At 47.6% G+C, this 21,778-nt stretch overlaps 1 protein-coding gene across 1 annotated transcript; it reads left to right on the top strand.

The window, feature by feature from the left end:
- Nucleotides 1-3,609: 3,609 nt before the first annotated feature.
- Nucleotides 3,610-21,552, top strand: RBBP7 (RB binding protein 7, chromatin remodeling factor). Its single transcript, XM_006021231.3, has 12 exons — nucleotides 3,610-3,759; nucleotides 3,849-3,993; nucleotides 5,844-5,986; nucleotides 6,625-6,798; nucleotides 8,316-8,431; nucleotides 9,205-9,365; nucleotides 10,230-10,356; nucleotides 10,491-10,568; nucleotides 12,199-12,275; nucleotides 12,882-12,939; nucleotides 13,752-13,862; nucleotides 21,057-21,552. Exons 1-12 carry the CDS (start codon nucleotides 3,633-3,635, stop codon nucleotides 21,123-21,125), a joined length of 1,386 nt encoding a protein of 461 aa, XP_006021293.2. The 5' UTR covers nucleotides 3,610-3,632; the 3' UTR covers nucleotides 21,126-21,552.
- Nucleotides 21,553-21,778: the final 226 nt, after the last annotated feature.

Genomic DNA, 21,778 nt, shown 5'->3' on the forward strand with positions numbered 1-21,778 from the left:
TCCCCGCCGGGGCCTTGACAATGCGCCCAGCCAGTGCCTTCAGTACCCACAGATGGAGCTCATCTGGGCCTGCAGACTTAAATGCATCCACTTCCTCCAAGTGCCTCTGCACCATCTCAGGGTCTACACTTGGTATTCTGGCACCCTGCTGCTGCCTCTCTACAATCCCAGTAAGAGACTTGTCTTGCCCCTCACTTAGGAACACTGAGGCAAAGAACTCATTGAGGAGTTCAGCCTTGTCCTCCCTGTCCATCACCAGTTGCTTCTGCCCATGTAGTAGGGGTCCTATTCCACCCTCTTGTGAAGGCTGAATAGATTCAGGTCCTTTAGCCTCTCTTCGTAGGACCTGACCTGATACCCCTTGACCATGTGAGTGGCCCTCCTCTAGACCCTCTCAATGCTAGCCATATCCCTATTGAAGTGTGGCACCCAGAACTGGATGCAGTACTCCAACTGTGGCCTGGCTAACGCTGCACAGAGGGGAAGGATCACCTCCCTGGACCTGCTTGTGATGCATCTGTAGATGCACAACAAGGTGCAGTTAGCTTTACTGACTGCTTCCTTGCATTGGCAGCTGATGTCCATCCTGGAGTCAACAATGACTCAAAGATCCCTTTCTGCCTCTGTGTTGACAAGAAGGGTGGTCCCCAGCCTATAGGTGTGTTGCTGGTTCCTTCTCCCTAGATGTAGTACCCTGCGTTTATTTCTATCCTGTTCTGATCCACCCACCTCTGTAAACTGTCTAGATCTAGCTGGATTCTGTCTCTCCCATCCAGTGTGAAAACTCTACCACCCCGGGGGAAGGGGAGGCTATCCCCAGTCTTGGGCTCACAACCTTCTGGCTTATGCTTCAGCACACAAGCCCCTAAGCCAAAGAGCCAGGTTGGAAAGCAAGCCTTTCATATTATGGACTCTGACAATAATATAGTCAAGAAAGTGTCAGTGATTGGAGCATGGGTGTTTCCAAGTAATTTTATATTTGTCACTCTGTCTGAAGATAGTATTTTTCATGAGCAAGTCATGCTCTGCACATTCGCTGAGGAGGAGGATACCATTGGAATTGACTTTCTTTCCTCTTTCCCAATGGTACCATTCTAAAATTCAGTGTCACCCAACTCTTGTGTGAAGTTACCCATGAGGATGAGCTTGTCTTCCTTGGCAGTGGCAGCCAGGACTGTGTCAAGAGCGCAGTAGAACTGTTCTTTGTTGACGTCTTCATCGTCAGTTGTGGGGGCGTATGCACTGATGCACCAAGTTCACCCAGGGCACCATTTTCCCTAAGGCTGGCTCTGCTGAGATGTAAAAATGAAAAGTGAAATGTAGGTATTGGATAAACTGATGTTTGTTGTTATCACCTTTGTGATTTTTTGGTGTCATATTTGATAAATCTGCCTTAGATCTTCACATTTCACTAATGTCATAATTCTATGCAAGCATCAGGAGCAGTTTAGCTCTTTTTTTCATCTATTCATCGCTCTAAATGACTTGAATACTGATGTTGTAGGATCTTTACTTAGTGTACTATTCCATTGGAATGCAGGTTAGTGTCATTGATAACTGGGAATACGTTTATATATGAAAGGATAATGTGGGCTGATCCTTTACTGTTCTGTGGTGAAGGGAAAGTTTGCTTTAACAGTGGAAGTGGCATCAGAAGGTATTTGCTCTTTCTTTTACTTTTTAAAAAGGGAAATCTGTGCTCTACAGTGGCTAGAATATGTGGGCTTTGTAGTGATTCTAAAACTGTAGACATGGGGTATGAAATTTACCTTGTGCCCTAGGTCAAATCTGGATTGGAGGGCTTCTGCACAGGCTAGCTCCAGTTTGAGGTACAAGGCAGTGGCAGTGGGACCAGTACAGACAGTAGCAGGGATGGCAGTGGCTGTGGTAGGACAGGCAAGTGGTAGTGGGACCAGCGCCTTCAGAGTAAGCAATCAAGAACTGTGCCAACAGAGCCTTGCTGACCTCCTATCCCTGATGACCATGTCTACTAGGGTGCACAGGGACTCTGGATTCTGCAGCAGGCCATGCCCCTCCACTTCTGGTAGCCCAGTGGGCCAGATGAAGTTGCTCCATAGCCCAGATGCAGCCTGAGGGCTATGTGCTCATCACGTCTTTTGTAGACCAATCATTTTCTGTTAGTGTTTCCTCCACCCAGTGACTAAAACTGGGGCCTATGCTTTGCTCCTATTGTAGAAGAGCTGGCTATGCAATCAGAAACAGTTAGCAGTAGTTTTGTCTGCAGACTACATCTAATCTATATTGATATCTATAGCTATGGCTATGGCTATATAACCAGTAGCAGCTCCTTTGTGCCAGAGAACTTGATTTTTTTTTCCTTGTCACAAACCAATGATGAATCCCAGATCCAGACACACTGGAACAGGACTGGCCAATTGGCAGCCTGGAGAGGTCAAATTGTGGCCGACAGGGCTTGTTGGCGTGACTCCACAACCCGGGCAGGGTCACCACAGCCCCTGCCCCCCGGCCTGCTGTCAAATTGAGGTTGTTGGCCACTAAAAACTGGCAACAGAGGAAAGGCAGCAGGGTTGGTGTGACCCGAGTGGCCAAGGTGGGTCATCTGGGCCCAGGGAAGCTCTGGTGCCTGGCTCTGGCCTGCAGGGCCAGAGGAGTTGGGGCACACACTACTTCTGTGCCGCTGGGGTGTGAGCTGAGCTTGTTCTGTGGGTGGCAAGGCACAGTCTGGCCAACCAGGGGGCTGGGGCAGGTATCCCGGGACTGGGGAGGACGGGCGAGTCCCAGCCCTCGTTTGGTGAGGAGCAAAGTGCCAAGCATCTGCTGGGCCTGGCAGCAAAGGGGGAAACCTTGGCAGGAAGGTTTCAAACACCAGAGGGACAAAAAGAGCATCCTGAAGCGCCCCCTCAGAGACAGGCAGCAGCGCCCAGTGATGCCGCCCTGTGGGGGCAGGAGCCCAGGTGACTTAGGGACAAGTGGGCGGGAGCCACTGTGTGATGTGCATTGCCAGGTCTTAAATATTAAATTATCATATTTGCTCAAAAACTATCATACACTGAAAATTATGCAGACACATGCAAACGAGTATGCAGATAAGCCTTTTTTATTTATTTTATATTACTCACTGCAACTGGCCAGGGAGTGAGTGAGGTGTGGGTCATGCAAGTTGAAACATGTTTTTATTTCAAAGCAAGCAGTCATGGGGGAGTACCAGCAACATGCCCAGAGGGTTCCGGGTGGGTCGTGACTCGGGTTTTGCATGTTAGTTGCCTCCATTATTGCCTCAAAAAGTACTGTACGTTTTGAACACTTTTCCTATTATTGATTGTACATCGTAGAAGGGTTGAAATGACGGTGTAAATTCTCAGACACCCGCCAACGCTGGCTGTGCCCAGCACCCTCCGCCAAAGGGCGCTGATCTGCCACGTCCACCGTTTACGGCTCCCCCCGCCCTCCACGACACTGCACTCTACTGCGCATGCGCTTAACGCCGTCAGGAAGGAGAAGAGTGGAAGGAGGGCGCGTGCGCAGGCGACGCTCGGTCGCCGGCGGGCAAGTGGGGGTGGGGTTCTTGTGTTCCGCGGAGGCCGGTCGCAGGAGGCGGACGCAAGCGCAGGCGGCGTCCTGGCGTCGAGGCGGGGCGGTGGGTGCTGCGCATGCGCGCGGGTGGGAAGGCGGGAGTCGAGTTCGGAGCGGGGCGTCTTGAGCGCGCCTGCGCAGCGGCTGGCGCGGGGCGCGAGTCCGGCCCCGCCTCCACCCCTCGCGCGATGGCGACCCGGGAGGGTAAGTGGGGAAGTGAGGTCGGGGAGGGCAGGGGGTCTCGGGCTGAGGGAGCCATTGGCCGGGAGCTGATGCGGCGGTTGGGCCGGCAGTGGCGGAGGAGCCGGCGGAGGAGCGGGTGATCGGTGAGGAGTACCGTGTGTGGAAAAAGAACACGCCCTTCCTGTACGACCTGGTCATGACCCACGCGTTGGAGTGGCCCAGCCTCACCGTGCAGTGGCTGCCTGACGTCACCAGGTGAGGCGGGCCCCCTTCCCCTACCCCCGGGCACACGAGGCGGGGCCGCAGTTAACAGTCCTGCCCCTGAGCCTTCTAGGGCCGTTAACGGCCCTGCCTCGGAGCGTTCCAATGGGGGCCCCTCGGCCCTGCCCTGTTCCACGTGGGGCTGTTTTCTCCTGTGCAGGAGGCAAGAGGCACCCCAGGGCAGGCTGTGACAGATGCTCCATGGCAGGCGTGCTGCGACACAGATGCTGAAGCCTGCTGGTCTCTTGTCCTGCTGAGGGGGCTTCGGCCCCTTGCAGGTGTCCATCAAGAAGTTGGGGCGCTCCTGAGAGCGCCCAGGAGCCATAGCTGCCCCATGACTGCCACACATGGGCAGCCTCCCTTACTCTGGGGAGGGGAGAGGAGGGAAAGGGATGGCAGCCCAACTGATGAGGCAGGGGTGGGTCTTGGAGCAGCTGATGGGGCAAGGGAAGGGTGTGGGGCTCATGTTGCCATGCATCTGCCAAAGCAGTTGCCCTCCCCTGCTGTGAAAGAGGATATTCATCTCTGTGCCGTTTTCTCTAAGGGTTGTACATTTTGGTGTTCCAAGTAGCATCTTGAAAAAAATACCAACTGGGTGTCAGAACAAAGTCAAAGGCTGCTCTGTGTGTGTGTGTGTGTGTGTGTGTGTGTGTGTGTGTGTGTGTGTGTGTGTGTGTGTGTGTGTGTGTGTGTGTGTGTGTGTTTTAGCTCCTCATGTGTTTTACAGTACAACTGGGGTGCAGTCATTGGAGAATTGGCGCGGGTTTGTTTTTCCTCTAAAATCATAGTTTGTGTAAATGATGGCATTACATCTATTGTTATTTTAGCATGTGAAAGTATTTGGGCTTGCAAGGACTTGAGAACAGGAGGCTGGGAAGGAGAGAGAGAGGTTAACTAAGACCCTTGTGTGAAGTGCTTCTGCTTACCTCGCATATTAATGGCTTGACTTTTTTAAAATAGCTAGTTTTAATTGTATAGCTAGTGTCACAATATGTAAATCACTTAAAACCAACATGGTCCCTTTTGAGTTTCATCTGCCATGATGGGAGATTCATACAGGGGTGAGGAGAGCACTGGATGCAGTACAGCAATGGGATTGTGAACTGTTAGGGTTTTTTTTTCCTCCAGAAGCTTTGTTTGGTCTGTACTGGGCCTTTGCTTTCTTGAACACAGAAATTGCTTTGAGTCTTAATGCGCTACCTTCTTTCACAGTTTATTAACCGTCATTTGCTACTGAAGAAACAATAGTCTAGAAGTCTCCTGATTCCATTTTTAAGTTACAGCATAAAATTGTGGGCATGTTTTTTTGGTTGTTGGTAGATAACGCACGTTCTGCTGTAATTTCTAACTTATTCCCCACAACAGTTTCCTAGTAATAGACCATATTTAAACATTCAATATTGTTTTCTAAGCTACTCATGTTTTTGGTTTTTGTTTAGAAAATCTTTACATGAGAACAAAAATCTCATGTCCTGCCCTTCTCAGGTACTAATGTCAAAATGCCTTTATTTAATCTTTTTGTGCAAATAAAAAGTCATAATTCTGCTGTTCACATAGTAATGAAAATCATTATAAAATTATTTTGGGATTGTCACTCCAATTTTGGCAAAGATTTATCTGTCATGTCTACAGTGCTGTGAACCTCTGCAGTTCAGCTTAAGCTCTTATACTAGTATTCCTAATATGGCAGAAAAAAAGTGCTCTTTGAATTAATCTCTGGTCTCCTAGACCAATTGGGTGTCACGGGCAAACTTTGTGTCAAATGACTGCTAGCAAAAAAAATAAGTTAAAAAAACCCCCTGAACTCTTTTACTATTTTGTATGACTATTGTTTTATCGAGCAGGCCAGAAGGAAAAGACCATGCCCTTCACTGGCTAGTGTTGGGAACACACACCTCTGATGAACAGAACCATTTGGTGGTTGCAAGAGTCCAGATTCCTAATGATGATCAGTTTGATGTCTCTCAATATGATAGTGAGAAGGGAGGTAGGTTTTGCAGGCATTTTCAGTGTGTATTCTTCTAGCCACAGTGGTAAATAATGCATATCTTATTGAATTACATTCTTACTTGAAATATTTTTTTTAATTAAATGTCTGGTTTTAACATACGTGTATACTGCAACTTGTTTACTAGCATACACTATACAGAGTAGTTGAGTGCTGAAAAATCTTACTGTAAATGGCTTTCGTGTCTAGTATTAAGTTAAACAATTCATGTCTAGCATGAATCTAAACAAAGGGTACATTTTGCAGAAATGTCTTGCAAGACCTAAGTATAAATTATATTGATAACAAGGTGTAGTAGCTTGAGAATTATTTAAATAAGGTTTTTTCACTGGGTCTATCATCTGGTAGGCTTACCTGGTACACAGCTAGCTTGGGCAAGAGATTTCCCCTTTTTCAGGGGAAAATTACTGCCTTTAATATTCCTTTCTCTTATTACATTCAGCTGAAAAGTTTCATTACTTTCAAGAGGTAGATGTTTTAAAGAGTCTGCTGTGCTTGGTGTGCTAATATGAGCCTCATGCAAGATTAAACATCATGAAAACCTAGAGAACATGGGTTTAGTATATCAAAATAATTTATGATGTGATTAATGAACTTTTGTTATGAAAAACATCTAGAATTTGGCGGCTTTGGATCAGTAACAGGCAAAATTGAAACTGAAATAAAGATTAACCATGAAGGTGAAGTAAATCGTGCTCGCTACATGCCCCAGAACCCCTGCATCATTGCTACAAAAACACCAACTGCAGATGTGCTGGTCTTTGATTACACTAAACATCCCTCTAAGCCAGGTGAGTTACCCTATTTGAATCAATACTTGTCTCTTCCAGGATTGAAGTGGAAATCTGTTTTTGATAGCCATCAGGTTGATTGTATTTTGACACTAACCAGAAAGGCCAGATTCTAAAAGGTTTTCAGGCTCTAAATACTTTTTTGAGGATCTGGGCCTGCAGGTATATCTACAAGATGCAACACAGTGCTGTGCGAAGATATCTGGAGTTAGCACTACGCTTGATAGCTCTAGGACTAGGAGCTATATATTTGCATTAGTGTGGCATGGTAGCTGGGCTAATTTAGCCATATTCCTGAGTGGCATTGCTTTGTGCTCTGCAAACTGTAATGCAAGTCTGTGAGTTCAGAGCTAGTTAGTTTGAATCCAGTGCCAAGCTAATGTTTCTTTGTTATACCGCGGGGAATTACGCAATTATGTGCCCCGCGCAGTTTTGTGCATAAAACATATGACTACACATAATTTTGCATAACTTAACCTGGGCAGGCTCTGTGCCTCCACCTCTGCAGGGCTGCTGGGACTGCCATGTGGAGGCACTGAGCATTGTAGCACTTGAGTAGACAGCTCCTGCCTGTGGTGGGGAGGGAGGGGGACATGTGGTTTGTTGGGTGGGTGTGGCCCCTCCCCATGGTGCACAGCCTCTGCAGCAGCAGGCGGTGGGTCCTCGGGGTCCTCACGGCTGTGGCAGGCAGAGGCCGCCCCGCCCTCCTCCCCCCAGCAGCACATGGCTCTGGCTGAGTCCTGGGGGCTGCATATGGCACGGAGCCAACCCAGCCAGCACACTGACATGTACCTTTGACCTAGTCAGGCTGGCTCCATGTCAGCACGGGCTCGCGGCACAGCGGCAGGAACTGTGCGTTATTGGGCCAGGCCAGACAGCTCCGTACCTCCACGTGGGCATCTAGCACTCCAGTGGGAAACTGCATGTGGTGGCATGGAGCCTGCCCAGCCTGATGGTGTGCAGCTGCTGCCTGTGGTGCCACAAGCCCCACGTGCTGGCATGGAGCCAGCCCAGTTTGGTCTGAACGTGCCAGCAGGCTAGGCTGGCTCCCTGCTGCCATGTGCATCTTTTAGGACTCAGTGCATCATTTTGAATTTTTCTATGCATAATTCCCTGGGGTGTACTTTGTAACTTCTAGTTCTGAAGCTAGTATATGCAGAGCATATTTTCATACCTCTGTACAGTTCTGTTTTTTATAGATACTCTGAGTTTCTTGGGGTATTTGATTCCTGTGTTGGTGCGCTAATTTAGAAGTTATTGGCTTAGCTGGGAATTTAATCTTAGGTTTGTCTAGGTAATACATGTTTAAAATAGTGGAACGAACAAACTTGCAGCTGTAAATAACTTGTGTGGACTGACCTGTAACTGTCATGCTGAAAAAGCAAAAAAGTACTTTTCTTGTAGTTCCTAATAGCAAAACAATAAGTACTCTGACTGTAATGCAGAAATAGCACCGCCAGATAAATGTAAAGTTTCATAAGCCTAATACTGGTGAAATAATAGAATCTCTTTCTTAGACCCAAGTGGAGAGTGTAATCCTGACCTGAGGTTAAGGGGACATCAGAAAGAAGGATATGGCTTATCGTGGAACTCCAATTTGAGTGGGCACCTTCTCAGTGCATCTGATGACCATGTAAGAAACTAACTTCCTTTTTTTTCAAGGGAAAACTAAAGAACATTGGTAGTTTACGTCCTGAGACTATTTTTTCTTTCCCGGTAGCTTAGTTCAGTTGACTTTCAGAACGCCTTAATGTTTAAAATGCCGCGTATCTTGGAAGTCCATTGTTTTTAGTCTACATTTTTATCTTAAAGGAGTCAGCTTCTTTATAGCTAGTTAATATGTACCCTGCAGTAATCAGAGTGATATTCAATAGTGTTGTGGCTTTCCCCCCAAAAGGCTTCTAAACATGCTTGTTCCTATACTGAAGACTAAAGAGAAACAGCAAAAATAAAGTAATTTAGATGGGGTTAAATTCATGGGTTACCGTTTCCAAAAACAATATACTTTCCTCTTGCTCCCTTTTATTGCCTTTTGCAGCAAATCTGGCTTTCTTTAGGAGTGGAGGCTGGACTACCTGGGTGGAGGCCCTAGTGGAAATTGTCATATGCACTCTTTCTTTTAACAGTTTTGCTAGCAGTGAAAAAGTGCTTGACTCTTGCTTTCTTTTTGCTTTCTTGCTTGCTTTTAGCAACACAAGGATTTTATTGAATTAAATGGTGGTATGCCAGACTGCAAACCTAACAACCCCATGTTACTGATTCTAAAAACTGAACATTGAAGCTGTTGTTTCTTTTGAAAAACTACATAGTCTAGTTGTTCCTATTTACATTGTCTGAAAGGGACTCCAAGAAAATGTAAGTCTGTGTGAATGACATCATGTGCTAAAACGTGAATCTTGTCTTCAGACTGTCTGCTTATGGGATATAAGTGCAGGACCAACGGAAGGCAAAGTTGTTGATGCAAAAGCAGTCTTTACTGGACATTCTGCGGTAGTAGAAGATGTGGCATGGCATCTGCTCCATGAATCTTTATTTGGATCTGTTGCTGATGATCAGAAACTTATGATGTAAGTGGAAAAAGAAGAATAACTGAACAATTCTGTGCAATTATCAGTGCCTTTATACAAATGCACCAGCCTAGGCAAGGTGTTCAAAATGTTCTGGTATTTGCAAAGGAGAAAGCCACATACAGGCTATACCTGTAGATGGAAGGAGATGAAATGACCTGCATATGAAGTCAAGTTCTGTTTATGTGTAACTTAAACCATCATACTGCTGCTAAGCCTTCCAGGTTTGCATTTTTTTCTGTTTTAAAATTATTATTCTTCCTTTACCTGAGCAAGACAAGCCATATTTAAAATAACATGATTTGTAAACCAATGTCTAAGACCCCTTCTTAACATCTTATTAAAACAAACTAGTAAATAGCATTGGCTCAGATGAACTGACAGTTAAAGATTTGTTATTTCCTTGCAGCTTTTCAGAGATTAATCAAACTATGCTTTCTTTAACAAAGAATTGACAGACTTTCCCTGTAAAAATGAACCAATAAAAGTATAGAAAGTTATATATACCCTGTATGATTTTTCTGAAAGGTGGAATATCTGTCAGCTTTGAGTTGGAAGGAATTATGCTCATATGAAATTGAACTCAACAAAAAGTATATGTGAGACTCTTTAGACAGAAATAAATATTTTACTTAAAGTTACTCTGGGACCTAAATTAAAACATTTGTGGTAGTTGTTTTACATGATCACTAAGTCTCTGACCAGTGTTCGTATACCACTTAAACCGAGTTGTATCAAAAGCAGACTTCTTGCTGCAAAAATTGGCTCTGCCTAGGGATGTTTATAAGACATGCTTCCCCCATCTGATTGTTGTCTCTCTTTCTATATGCTTCCCTCTTTCCCACTCCTTCATCCAAAAAAAAGTTGGGACACGAGGTCCAATACTACATCCAAGCCAAGTCATTCTGTAGATGCCCATACTGCTGAGGTCAACTGCCTGTCCTTCAATCCTTACAGCGAGTTCATTCTAGCAACGGGTTCTGCTGACAAGGTTTTTTGCTTATGTATATTTTAACATACTTCAAATATATTCTCATTTAAAATTAGGCACCACTTTGGACAGTAACTTCAGTGGTTGTTAGAATAACATTTTTCTGTTTTTTTTTGTTTTTTTTTCCCTTTCAGACTGTTGCTTTGTGGGATCTACGAAACCTTAAATTAAAACTGCACTCTTTTGAGTCTCATAAAGATGAAATCTTTCAGGTGGGTTGAAATTAAAAACCAGTGATATTTAAAAATAAGATGTATAGTGGTGAGAGAATTTATTTGGAATTATAATTGAGTGTAATACATTTGGTTGAGGTCTTTTGAAGAACTAGTTGCTGAACTAATATAAGCATGAATCTTAATTTGAACAACGTATTCCAAGTAGAGGTTTTCTCTTCCAGTGTATCCATGAAGCAGACCATTTTTTGGGTTTTTTTAGAAGTAAACACAAATTGGCATGTGTTTGATTTGTATGCTGACCTCCTTAAAGGCTTACAATAAAAAAAAAAAAAAAAAAAAAAACTTAAGAAAATACAGAATATTTTAAATAAGTTAGCAAACAATGGAAACTCTTCTGGATGCTTTCTGCATATGGTTAGAATAAAATAAACAGTCCAAGTAGTAGTCTTCTCAAAATATCTTCAGACGAACTGAAGAAAAGTATTTGGGGAAAGAAAGAAACAAAATCATGGGAAAAAGACATGACCTACCCATGTTTATCTTTCTGTGCAAAATAACTTCAAGACTGTATAGGATAATTCCAATTGAAGAACCTCAGGGATTGCTATAGATAGGGGACAGCTCTGGGTGAACCTTAGCATTGATCCTAAACTTTTAAGGCTTGATACCCTATTTGCTTGCATACCATATGCACCCTTTTCCCAAAAATCAGCCCTTCAGAATGGGGGTGCATGTCTTAAGCAGGGAAGGTGATTTTCTGCACTGGAATACAAGCATTTAATAGGCACTGTTTACATGGCTTCTCACCCCAGGAGGGAGGGGTAACTTGCATCCTTCAGGGTCACCTTTAGGGCCCTGCTACATGTTCAGATTAAAGCTGGATAGAAATCAGCTATAAAGTTGTTACACATTTACAAGCACTAACTTTGAGGCTGGTTGACTCTTTGTAGCTCAGTAGTCATTTTTACGGTGAGAGTTACTTTGCACATGCGGCCTGTCTAAATTTTAGTGCACGATAGACCAGTTAATTGCATAATATAGGCCCCCGCTACACATAGCATTAGTTGTAACTCTGTCACAATTGCTGAGCAGTAGAAATGTAGTTCTGAAGCTGCAGCTAGAGATTGTGTGATGCCGAGAAATGAATTTGTCAATTCTGAGTTAAGATACATGGATCTTAAAAGGAGAGTTTGATTCAAGTGTACTGGTAGTGTACTCTCAGGAGTGACAGTAATGTACTAACAAAAGGCAGTTCTTCTGCCAAACATTGCCTTAAAAGTAAGTGACCTTTTCGGTGAGTGTAGATGGTGGATAATCAAGCAGACATGTTTTTGCTTTTGTAGAAAATAGAACCAATAAGACTTTGATATGTCGTGGTGTTAGAGAGGTTTAATTGTATATTTCTTGTGGTTGGTTAATTTTTGTGTGGAAATGGAAGATCTCAAAAGCTGCCTCTGAATTGGAAAATTGCCCAAAATGGTGGTGGTGGGTGAGTGGGGGAGGGAATGAAGTGGAAGTAATGATATATTTTGAGTTTTCATCAGTTCCTTGGCTGCTTAGCAACAGCAGTATTGGTCAAATCTAGAATGAATAATGAAATATAGAATTTGTACTGAAAGTCAGTAATGTTGCAATCCTATTTTCAAGAGGTACTGTCTCCCAATAGGTTCACTGGTCTCCTCATAATGAAACAATTCTTGCTTCCAGTGGTACTGATCGTCGGCTTAATGTATGGGATCTAAGGTGAACAATGATTCCTTCCGTTATTTAAAATCTGTAGTCAAGTTCAGGTAGCAGATAAGAATTTAGTATATTCAGTCAGTCTTACTCTTGTATTTTGGATTGATTTAAACATGTCACATTTCATGTTTTTGTAGAACTAGTAAACATTATGCCAAAATGTCTTTTTACTAAGCTTCTCTCAGTTATAAGCTTTCTTTCTGAACAATTATTATTTTTCTATTTTCATTAGTAATAAGATAACTTTTCATAGAGTTGGAAGGGACCTCAGTGGGCCATCTAGTCCGCTTTGTCTTATGGGATCTCTTGGTTCTGCTACTTACTCATATTCAAGTCAGATCCTCTTTTCAATAATTGTAGCAGCAAAGAATTGATGCCTTGCACCTGAGGAATAAAACTAAGGGCAGGGAACAAACAGCAGGAGGAGGAATTGGAAATAAATTGATGTAAATGTCCCTAATTGAAGAAGGAAACATAAAAGGACTAATCTTAACTTTTCATTGCTTACAAAATGACTTTTCTGTTGCTGTTCTGTTAAGTCATTTCCTACCTCTCCCCTTTTTTTATCTCAAATTCCTAGATTTAATTTTAAATATATTCCTGTTATAGTAAAATTGGAGAAGAACAGTCTGCAGAGGATGCTGAAGATGGGCCTCCTGAACTTTTGGTATGTGTATAGTGTGTTTAGTTTGGAGATTTTTAGATCTTAGGAAGCATCTCTTGCTTGCTTGCTTTTTTCTTGTTGTTACAGTAATAAACCACACAATAGCAGAACAGGTGACCTTCCTCCCCTGTGTGCCCCTCCCCTCCCATTTCCTGTGTCTTAGTAGCTGTTACCAGATTGGTAAAGCTGTGGTTCGTTATGTTCCTTGGGGATAAAGTGTTCTGTAAAGACTGCTCTAGCAGATCCATTGCGTTAACCACTCAAGATCAGATGATGTGTAGAAAGTATAGCTGTGGATTAGAACACAATGCAGAATTGAAAGTAACCTGAAGGATACTTTATTCATATTCAGGTTCTCCAGCAAATGGTAAAACTTCTTCATTTTGTGTGCAACTGTGTGAGAACAGTTAGTACTGCCTGGCTTTTATGGTAATACCTCTTAATACCTCAGTAATACCTCTTAATCTTGTTTAGGAGTAAAATATAACACACTGGAGCTATTTCAAAAGACAGGAAGCAGCCTATGTACCCATCATCATAGTATGTGCGTTGATAAACTATTGATAAATGTTATGCTGTGAGCAGAGGTACTGTTTTAGATGATGCCATCAACAGTCCAAATGAGAAATGAATGGATAGTTAGTTTTGGTGTATGTGACCACATTTTTTTCCTAAAGCTGCATCTTAAAACTCTATTTTGGTTACATCTTACTTTTGAATGTAATGTTTTGCTAGTCAACTGAATTTAAAATTTCAAATAATTTCTAAGACAGTTGTCTGAAATGTGAATTACTAAAGCTAAGATTTTTCAACAGTTCATTCATGGAGGACACACTGCCAAGATTTCAGATTTTAGTTGGAATCCTAATGAACCTTGGGTAATTTGCTCTGTATCTGAGGATAACATAATGCAAGTATGGCAGATGGTGAGTACCAACATTTTAAACTTCTTGTGTGTTTCGATTTAGATGACTGAGAAGAAAGTCACACTCTCTTTTAAGATGCAGGCTGTGTTGTGTCACTGGAAAGGTAGTCTTGCCATTACAAAGATTTATGAACAGGAGGGCTAACTTATATGGAGAATGAAGTTGAATAATCTTAAACTTCACTGAGTATTTTTGTTAAGGACAAATTAGGTTAGAAATTACTAATCTCTCCATTCTTGGAGCATATTGTCTGATTCTGTGTTAACTTATTTTTGGTATCTTTAAGAATGGGGATCAATGTTTTGGACTAAAATTTGCTGCATTAACAAGAATTTAGGTTTTACTTTTTAAAAAACTGTAGAACTTCTGACTGCATCCTTAGCTAATAACTGCAGATATGGACAGTTCGGTGAGATGTGCTGATATGTTAATCCTGTCTAGTAATACAAGACAACCGGCATCCTACAGCTAATCTTAGGAGTCCCTGTATAAGCATGACAGTACATATTTGATCTTGAAAATCACATAATGTGATTGTGCCTGCCTCTGCTCAAAGAGGCGTTCCTGGGCCGCCTTCGCGCAAGCAGCTAACTGGGTCTGCCCAGCTCCCGTGGGAGGGTTCCCAGAGAGTGCCCCAGGGGACGGTGGCAGCTCCCCGGAACTCACCAGCCACGGCCCCAACTGGACCCTCAGCGGAGGGATCCCACTTTCCGTGGCCTCCAGTGCCAACACGCCTTTGGCGGGCACTCACGGGGCTCTAGCCTCCCCTACACCCTGGCCAACGCCACCTTGGATAGTGGGTTCTTCAGCCCCTTATCACTGGCCTGAGGACTACGCGTCCTGAGGCCCCATTGCCCCTGTGGGCTCCTCCTCTGGCTCCCTCGCCGGCGTCCCTGCCAGCTCCTCCTCCGGCTTCCTCTCCGGCGGTTCCCATCCCCGCCTCCTTACCAGCTCAGGCGCTGGCTCCGCAGCTGCGATCCACGCGGCTGCGGCTCTCCCCGGCCTCGCCCCTCCCCACGCCCCGACGCTGCTGCAGCTTCCCCTGCCTAAAGCCGAGACACCCCGTGGGTGCCTGCTTCCAGCCTCGGGCTTCTCTCTGGCTCTTGCGTCCTCCTGCAGCCTCCCTGTGCTCTCGGGGCCGCGCTTTATTTCCGCCGGGTGGCGCCTCTCCCTGACGTCACTCGGCCCCAGCTGAATGTACGCGCGGCTGATAAACCGCGTGGGTGGTTTCTCTGCACGCCTGCCTCTCCTGCCCTCCACTCCTGGAAGGGGTAAGTAGGTGTTTCCCCTGGGTTTGGGCCGGGGTTTCCCTCTAGCCCCGGCGTCCCTGGGACATAACCCCCCCCCCTTAAGATGCCTTGGGGCGCTTCTTTGTTCCCCATCCGGGTCATACCTGCGGAGTTGGGTTGTCCCTTGCCTTTGGGTGGTTTCTCTGCACGCCTGCCTCTCCTGCCCTCCACTCCTGGAAGGGGTAAGTAGGTGTTTCCCCTGGGTTTGGGCCGGGGTTTCCCTCTAGCCCCGGCGTCCCTGGGACATAACCCCCCCCCCTTAAGATGCCTTGGGGCGCTTCTTTGTTCCCCATCCGGGTCATACCTGCGGAGTTGGGTTGTCCCTTGCCTTGACTTCCTTGGTCCTCGATCTGGTCTTCGTCTCCACACCTGGACAAGAAGTCCGCCACTGTATTGGTTTTTCTGGGTCGGTGTATTACGCGGAACTTATACAGTTGGAGCGCTAAGGCCCACCGGGTGATCCGAGCATTATCGGTTTTGGCTGTGCTCAGCCACTTCAGTGGGGCATGGTCCGTCACCAGCGTGAATTCCCTGCCCATCAGGTAGTACCGAAAGTGGTCCACCGCCCACCGAATTGCCAGGCACTCGCGTTCAATAGTCGAATACCTTTTCTCTGCTGGTAGTAACCTGCGGCTTGCGTATGCCATGGGCCTTTCATTCCCTCCTTCTTCCTGGGTGAGGACAGCACCCACCGCTGTCTCCGAGGCATCCGTCTGTAAGATAAAGGGTTTTTGAAAGTCAGGGGTGTGATTTATAACATCCTCACACAACGCCTTTTTCAATCTCTCAAAACTTTGCATCATCTCTTTAGTCCATCTGACTGCCCCCGTTTTCCGCCCTTTAAGGGCTTCCGATAAGGGTGCTGCCAGCTCTGCGAAATGTGGTACAAATCACCTATAATAATTGGTTAGCCCTAAAAATGACCGTAGCTGGCGACAGCCTTGAGGAGCTGTGAAGTTGTGGATGGTTTCCACTTTGTCGGTCAGGGGTTTAATCATGCCCCTACCAACCAGGAATCCTAAATACTTGGTTTCTTTCTGGGCCAGGGCACACTTTTGGGGATTTGCCGTCAAGCCGGCGTGCCTCAATTCTGTGAGGATGGCCCGTAGGGTGCTCTTGTGCTGCTCCCAGGTCCGGGTGTATATGATTATATCATCTATATACGCTGCTGCGTACTCGGCATGGGGTGCCAGGATCTGGTCCATTAGGCGTTGGAACATTGCGGCGGCGGCATGCAACCCAAAGGGCATCCTAATGAATTTGTACAGTCCCCACGGGGTGCCGAACGCCGTCTTCAGCCGGTCTCTCTTGGCTACTGGGATCTGCCAATACCCTTTTGCTAGGTTGAGGGTTGATATATATCGAGCATCCCCTGTTCTTTCTATCAGCTCCGCCACGTGGGGTATGGGGAATGCATCGAAAACCACCATGGCATTCAGGCGCCTGTAATCTACACAAAGTCTTCAAGACCCATCAGGCTTGCGCACTGGCACCAGCGGGCTCCTCCAGGGACTCCTAGAAGGCCGAATGACTCCCAGCCTCAACATTGAAACGATCTCCCGGGGGATGGTCTCCAGGAGATGGTGGGGAATGGGCCGCCAGCTTTCCCTCACTATCGCCCCAGGAGGCGTCCTTATAGCGTGGCACAAGCCCCGAACCCAGCCGGGTTCCTCGCGGAACACTTCCCGGAACTCGTTCATCAAACTCCGGATCTCTTGTTGCTGAGCAGAAGACAATTCCTTTCCTATTCTAACTGGGGTTCCTCCTGGAGGGGGTTCAATCTCTCCTTCTAACCCCTGGGGTCCCAGGTCTTCGTTATCGGTTTCGGAAAAGGCCGCCCATCCTTCGGGTTCTTGCCATTCCCGTAGGAGGTTCACGTGATAAATCTGCTTTTCCCGAAGGTGTCCAGGCCTGTGAACCTCATAATCCACCGGCCCCGCCCGTCGGAGAATTTCGAATGGCCCCTGCCACTGCGTTAGGAGCTTGCTCGTGGACGTGGGGAGCAGCACCAGGACTTTCTGCCCTGGCTCGAATTCTCGCTCTTTGGCCTGGCGGTCATACTGGCCTTTTTGCCGGGTTTGGGCTTCTCTTAGGTTTTCCTGCGCCAGGTCCTGGGCTAACCGGATTCTCCGCTGGAACGCCTGTTGGTACGTCCTTGGCTCCTGGGAGGGTCCCTCTCCCTGTTCCCACTCCTCTCTCAGGACCTGTAAGAGACCCCGCGGGCGATGCCCCAACACCAGCTCGAATGGCGAGAACTTCGTGGAGTCTTGGGGGGTGTCCCTGAGAGTGAATAATACTAGCGGAAGGAGGAGGTCCCATTTCCGCGGGTCCCCTTGTATACACCAACCTAATGCCCGTTTTATTGTCCCGTTGAGGCGTTCTACCAACCCATTGGTTTGGGGATGGTAGACCGAGGTGTGGAGCTGTTTTACCTGGAGGGTCCGGCATACCGCCTTCAAAACCCCGGACATGAAATTCTTCCCTTGGTCTGTCATTATCTCTTGCGGGATTCCCATTCGGGCTATCCATTTTATTAACTTCTCCGCAATACGCACGCAGTTACGGCTCGTAGAGGAATCGCTTCCGGGTACCAGGTGGCGTAATCCACCATGACTAGGATGTATTGGTGGCCCGAGCTGCTGCGGGGCAACGGGCCCACGACATCTAAGGCGATCCTGGAGAACGGGTTGTTGACGGGCATGGGTTGGAGGGGTGCCCGTGGAGGGAGTTCGGTCCTCGTTTTCTGGCAGTTGGGGCAGGCTGCGCCCCGGCGGGCCACCTCCTCCCCCATCCCGGGCCAAAAAAACCACCTGCTTACTCTCGCGAGGGTCTTATCCTGGCCCAAATGCCCTCCTGCGGGGCTCGCGTGCGCCAACCGCCAAATGGCTGGGCGGAATCGGGCGGGCACTACTAGTTGCGGGCTCTCGGTTTCCTCCCTCGTATCCCCCCGCAGACGGTAAAGTAGACGGTCCCTTACCTCGAAGCGGGGACACCCTTCAGGCGACGACGCTGGGGTCCCTCGGGTACCTTGGGCCTGTCCTCGGAGCGCCCCGATTTCTGGATTCTCCTCTTGGGCTTCACGGAACAGGAGGCTACTGGTAAGGTCGCTAAGGTCCACCTCATCCGTCTCGTTGGCCGACCCTTCGCTTCTCTCAATCTCACCCAACCAGCCCTCCCGGTTCTGGATCTTCTTATGGGCCACTTCGGTGTCCCTCACCCTATCCAGGATGTCGTATATTGGCTCCCAGTCTCGTCCCAGGAGCACCTCACATGCTAACCGGGGCAGCACTCCCACCAGGAGTTCTCCCTGATACTCCATCACCCGTAGGCGGACCCATTGGCGCTCAGTCTGCTTGGTGTCTCCATGGAGGCAAGCTATTCTCACGGGGGGAGCCATCCGCCAGCCGTGCGGTTGTACCAAGTCTTTCCTGACAAGAGACTGAGCACACCCCGAATCCAGGGTAGCTCGCACAGGGCAACCCTCCACCCAGGCCTTGACAACAGGACGTCTCCAAGCCACGTTCTCCCCGCCGGCCGTGTAGCTGCAATCCATCGGTTCGCCGAGCTCTTGGCTTCTCTGCCTCTCTGCTGGGGCTCTTGCTCGGCCCTCCGGGACCCAGCGTTCCGCAGTCTGGCTCAGGCATTCCCTGGAAAAATGGCCCTTAAGCCCGCACCAGAAACACACGGTATCCCTGGTAGCCCCCCGGCCAGGCGGACGCCGGCGCTCCGGCTGTCTTGGGGCTGTCATCGAGGGCCCCTGGTTCCTCCTCTCCCTGGGGTAGCATGCCTCTGAGGCAGTAAAAGCCTCAGCTAGCCTTAGAGCCTCCTCGCAGGTCTGTGGAGTATGCTGTCGGACCCAACGCTGTGTCCGCTCTTCTAAATCGTTCTGGAACTGCTCCAAGACGATCTGGTCCGCCAATGCCTCTCGGTCCTGCCCCGTTGGGCTCACCCACTTATCCAGCAGGCCCCGCAAAAGCTGCAACAGAACTCTCGGTTGTTTCGCCTCGGGTCCCTTCTTGGCCCAGAACTGACGCCGGTAGTGCTCGGGGTTAATCTCCAATCGGTACAGGATGGCTTCCTTCACGTGCTCGTAGTCTAGGGCATCATCCCTTGAGAGGGCCCGTAGGCGGCCTGGGCCTTGCCAACTACTAAGACTCCCAACTGGCTGGCCCAATATCTCCTATCGAGCCCGGTCGTGAGGGCGTGCCGCTCAAAGGCCTCGATATATGCCTCCGGGTCATCATCCTTAGTCATTTTAGGCACTTTGAAGGAGGCCAAACTGTGCTGGAGCCAGTCCTGTTGTCGGTCTAGCATTTGTTGCTGGGAATTTAGGATCTGGGTCAATGCTTGCAAGTTCTGTCTGAGGACATCAGCGGGGCTGATAGCCATGGCCTGCATGTTGGAGAAGTTTGCAAGGTCGGGGGCCTCCATCATCCAACCGCTGCCACCACGTTGTGCCCGCCTCTGTTCAAAGAGGCGTTCCCAAGCTGCCTTGGTGTGTGCCACTAACCGGGTCTGCCTCGCTCCTGAGGGAGGGATCCCGCTTTCCGCATCCTCCAGTGCCAACACGCCTCTGGCGGGCACTCACGGGGCTCCGGCCTCCCCTACAGCCAACGCCGCGGCCCCAACGGGACCCTCAGCAGAGGGATCCCACTTTCTGCGGCCTCCAGTGCCAACACGCCTTTGGTGGGCACTCACGGGGCTCCAGCCTCCCCTAAACTCCGGCCAACGCCACCTTGGATAGTGGGTTCCTTCAGCCCCTTATCACTGGCCTGAGGACTACGCGTCCTGAGGCCCCGTTGCCCCTGTGGGCTCCCTCGCCAGCAGTTCCCGTCCCCGCCTCCTTACCAGCTCCGGCGCTGGCTCCGCAGCTGCGATCCATGCGGCTGCGGCTCTCCTCGTCCTCACCGCTCCCGAAACTCCGGCCAACGCCACCTTGGATAGTGGGTTCCTTCAGCCCCTTATCACTGGCCTGAGGACTACGCGTCCTGAGGCCCCGTTGCCCCTGTGGGCTCCCTCGCCAGCAGTTCCCGTCCCCGCCTCCTTACCAGCTCCGGCGCTGGCTCCGCAGCTGCGATCCATGCGGCTGCGGCTCTCCTCGTCCTCACCGCTCCCGATGCTACTGCAGCTTACCCTGCCTAAAGCCGAGACACCCCGCGGGTGCCTGCTTCCGGCCTCAGGCTTCTCCCTGGCTCTTGCATCCTCCTGCAGCCTCCCTGTGCTCTCGGGGCCGCGCTTTATTTCCGCCGGGTGGCGCCTCTCCCTGACGTCACTCGGCCCCAGCTGAATGTACGCGCGGCTGATAAACCGTGCGGGTGGTTTCTCGTCGCGTGCGCCTCTCCTGCCCTCGACTCCTGCAAGGGGTAAGTAGGTGTTTCCCCTGGGTTTGGGCCGGGGTTTCCCTCTAGCCCCGGCGTCCCTGGGACAGTGATCTTAGCCAGAAGATGACAGCCGTTTTAAATGACAACTAAATGCAGATACAGATCATCTATTTTATCCTTTTCATTTACTTAAGTTATTCTGTATATTTTGGAAGTGGCAACTTCAGAAAAAGGGCAGTGCCTGAAACTAAACATGAGCCTTGGACCAAAAGTGTAGGATAAAGAGCTTAAATTGGTTAGGATTATGTATGCTAGATGAATAATCTGATTTTGGTAAATAATGCTCTAATTAGTATTGGTGGTTAGGTTAACCATTTTACATAAAGTCTTCAAAGCTAGCTGTTTGCCACTTGTAAAGGAAGAAGGATGGGTGCTTTTTTTTTTTTTTTTTTTTTTTTTTTTAAGGTGGGGATTATTTCTGAATTTTTCTGTCTGTAGCTATATTGTCTCTAAGTTTAGAAAACCATTAATCAGATGTACACACTGCTTTTCTGTACTTGTAATAAACTACTTTGTGTCTTTAGGCTGAAAACATATACAATGATGAAGAAACAGACATAGCAGCAGCGGAACTGGAGGGCCAAGGAACGTAATATTTTTGACAAGAAAAAATAATATGGGATGTTTGTGAAGGGGCTAATATATTAATATACGTTTTTTATTACTATACTCATTCAGTATATTCTCAGTTGAATGTAATTCTTGTATTGGTGCTTATTTGTTAAGCACATAATGCTTGTATAGTTAATGCAATGGAAACTCCCTGATTATTTTGGCACTTTGAAGTGAGTTACTGCATAATGTACAGCTTAGTTACTAGGGGAAATAGGAATGACTTAATATCAAGACCTATATTTTTTAAAAAGAAGCTTGCAGGTTCCTGTAAATAAGACAGCTTAAAAATCCTCTTCCCAGAGTGTAAGTACGAAAGAAGTTTTAAGATGTAAAAATGAGATTTTTCACTTTTACAGATTGCTTCCTGATTGGCTTTGCATAAAAAAATAAAACTTTGAAGCAAAAGCGTGGTGCTTTGATTTGACAGTGCATCCTTCTGGTTACCCTTTTGCATATGTTGAAGAATGTAGAATGCTGTATGGGCAGGGACGTGATTACTTGCTGCATGATGATAGTACTGTCATCTGGGGGGAGAGAGAGTAAACTAGACATCTTGGAATGGAAGTTCCAAGACGAGGACATCCAGCAGTGTGGAGGTGGAGAGAGAAAAGAAATGGGAAAGAAACAGGAA

The sequence above is a fragment of the Alligator sinensis genome, unplaced genomic scaffold, assembly GCF_000455745.1.
Source record: "Alligator sinensis unplaced genomic scaffold, ASM45574v1 scaffold583_1, whole genome shotgun sequence".
In the NCBI taxonomy this organism is placed as follows: Eukaryota; Metazoa; Chordata; order Crocodylia; family Alligatoridae; genus Alligator; species Alligator sinensis.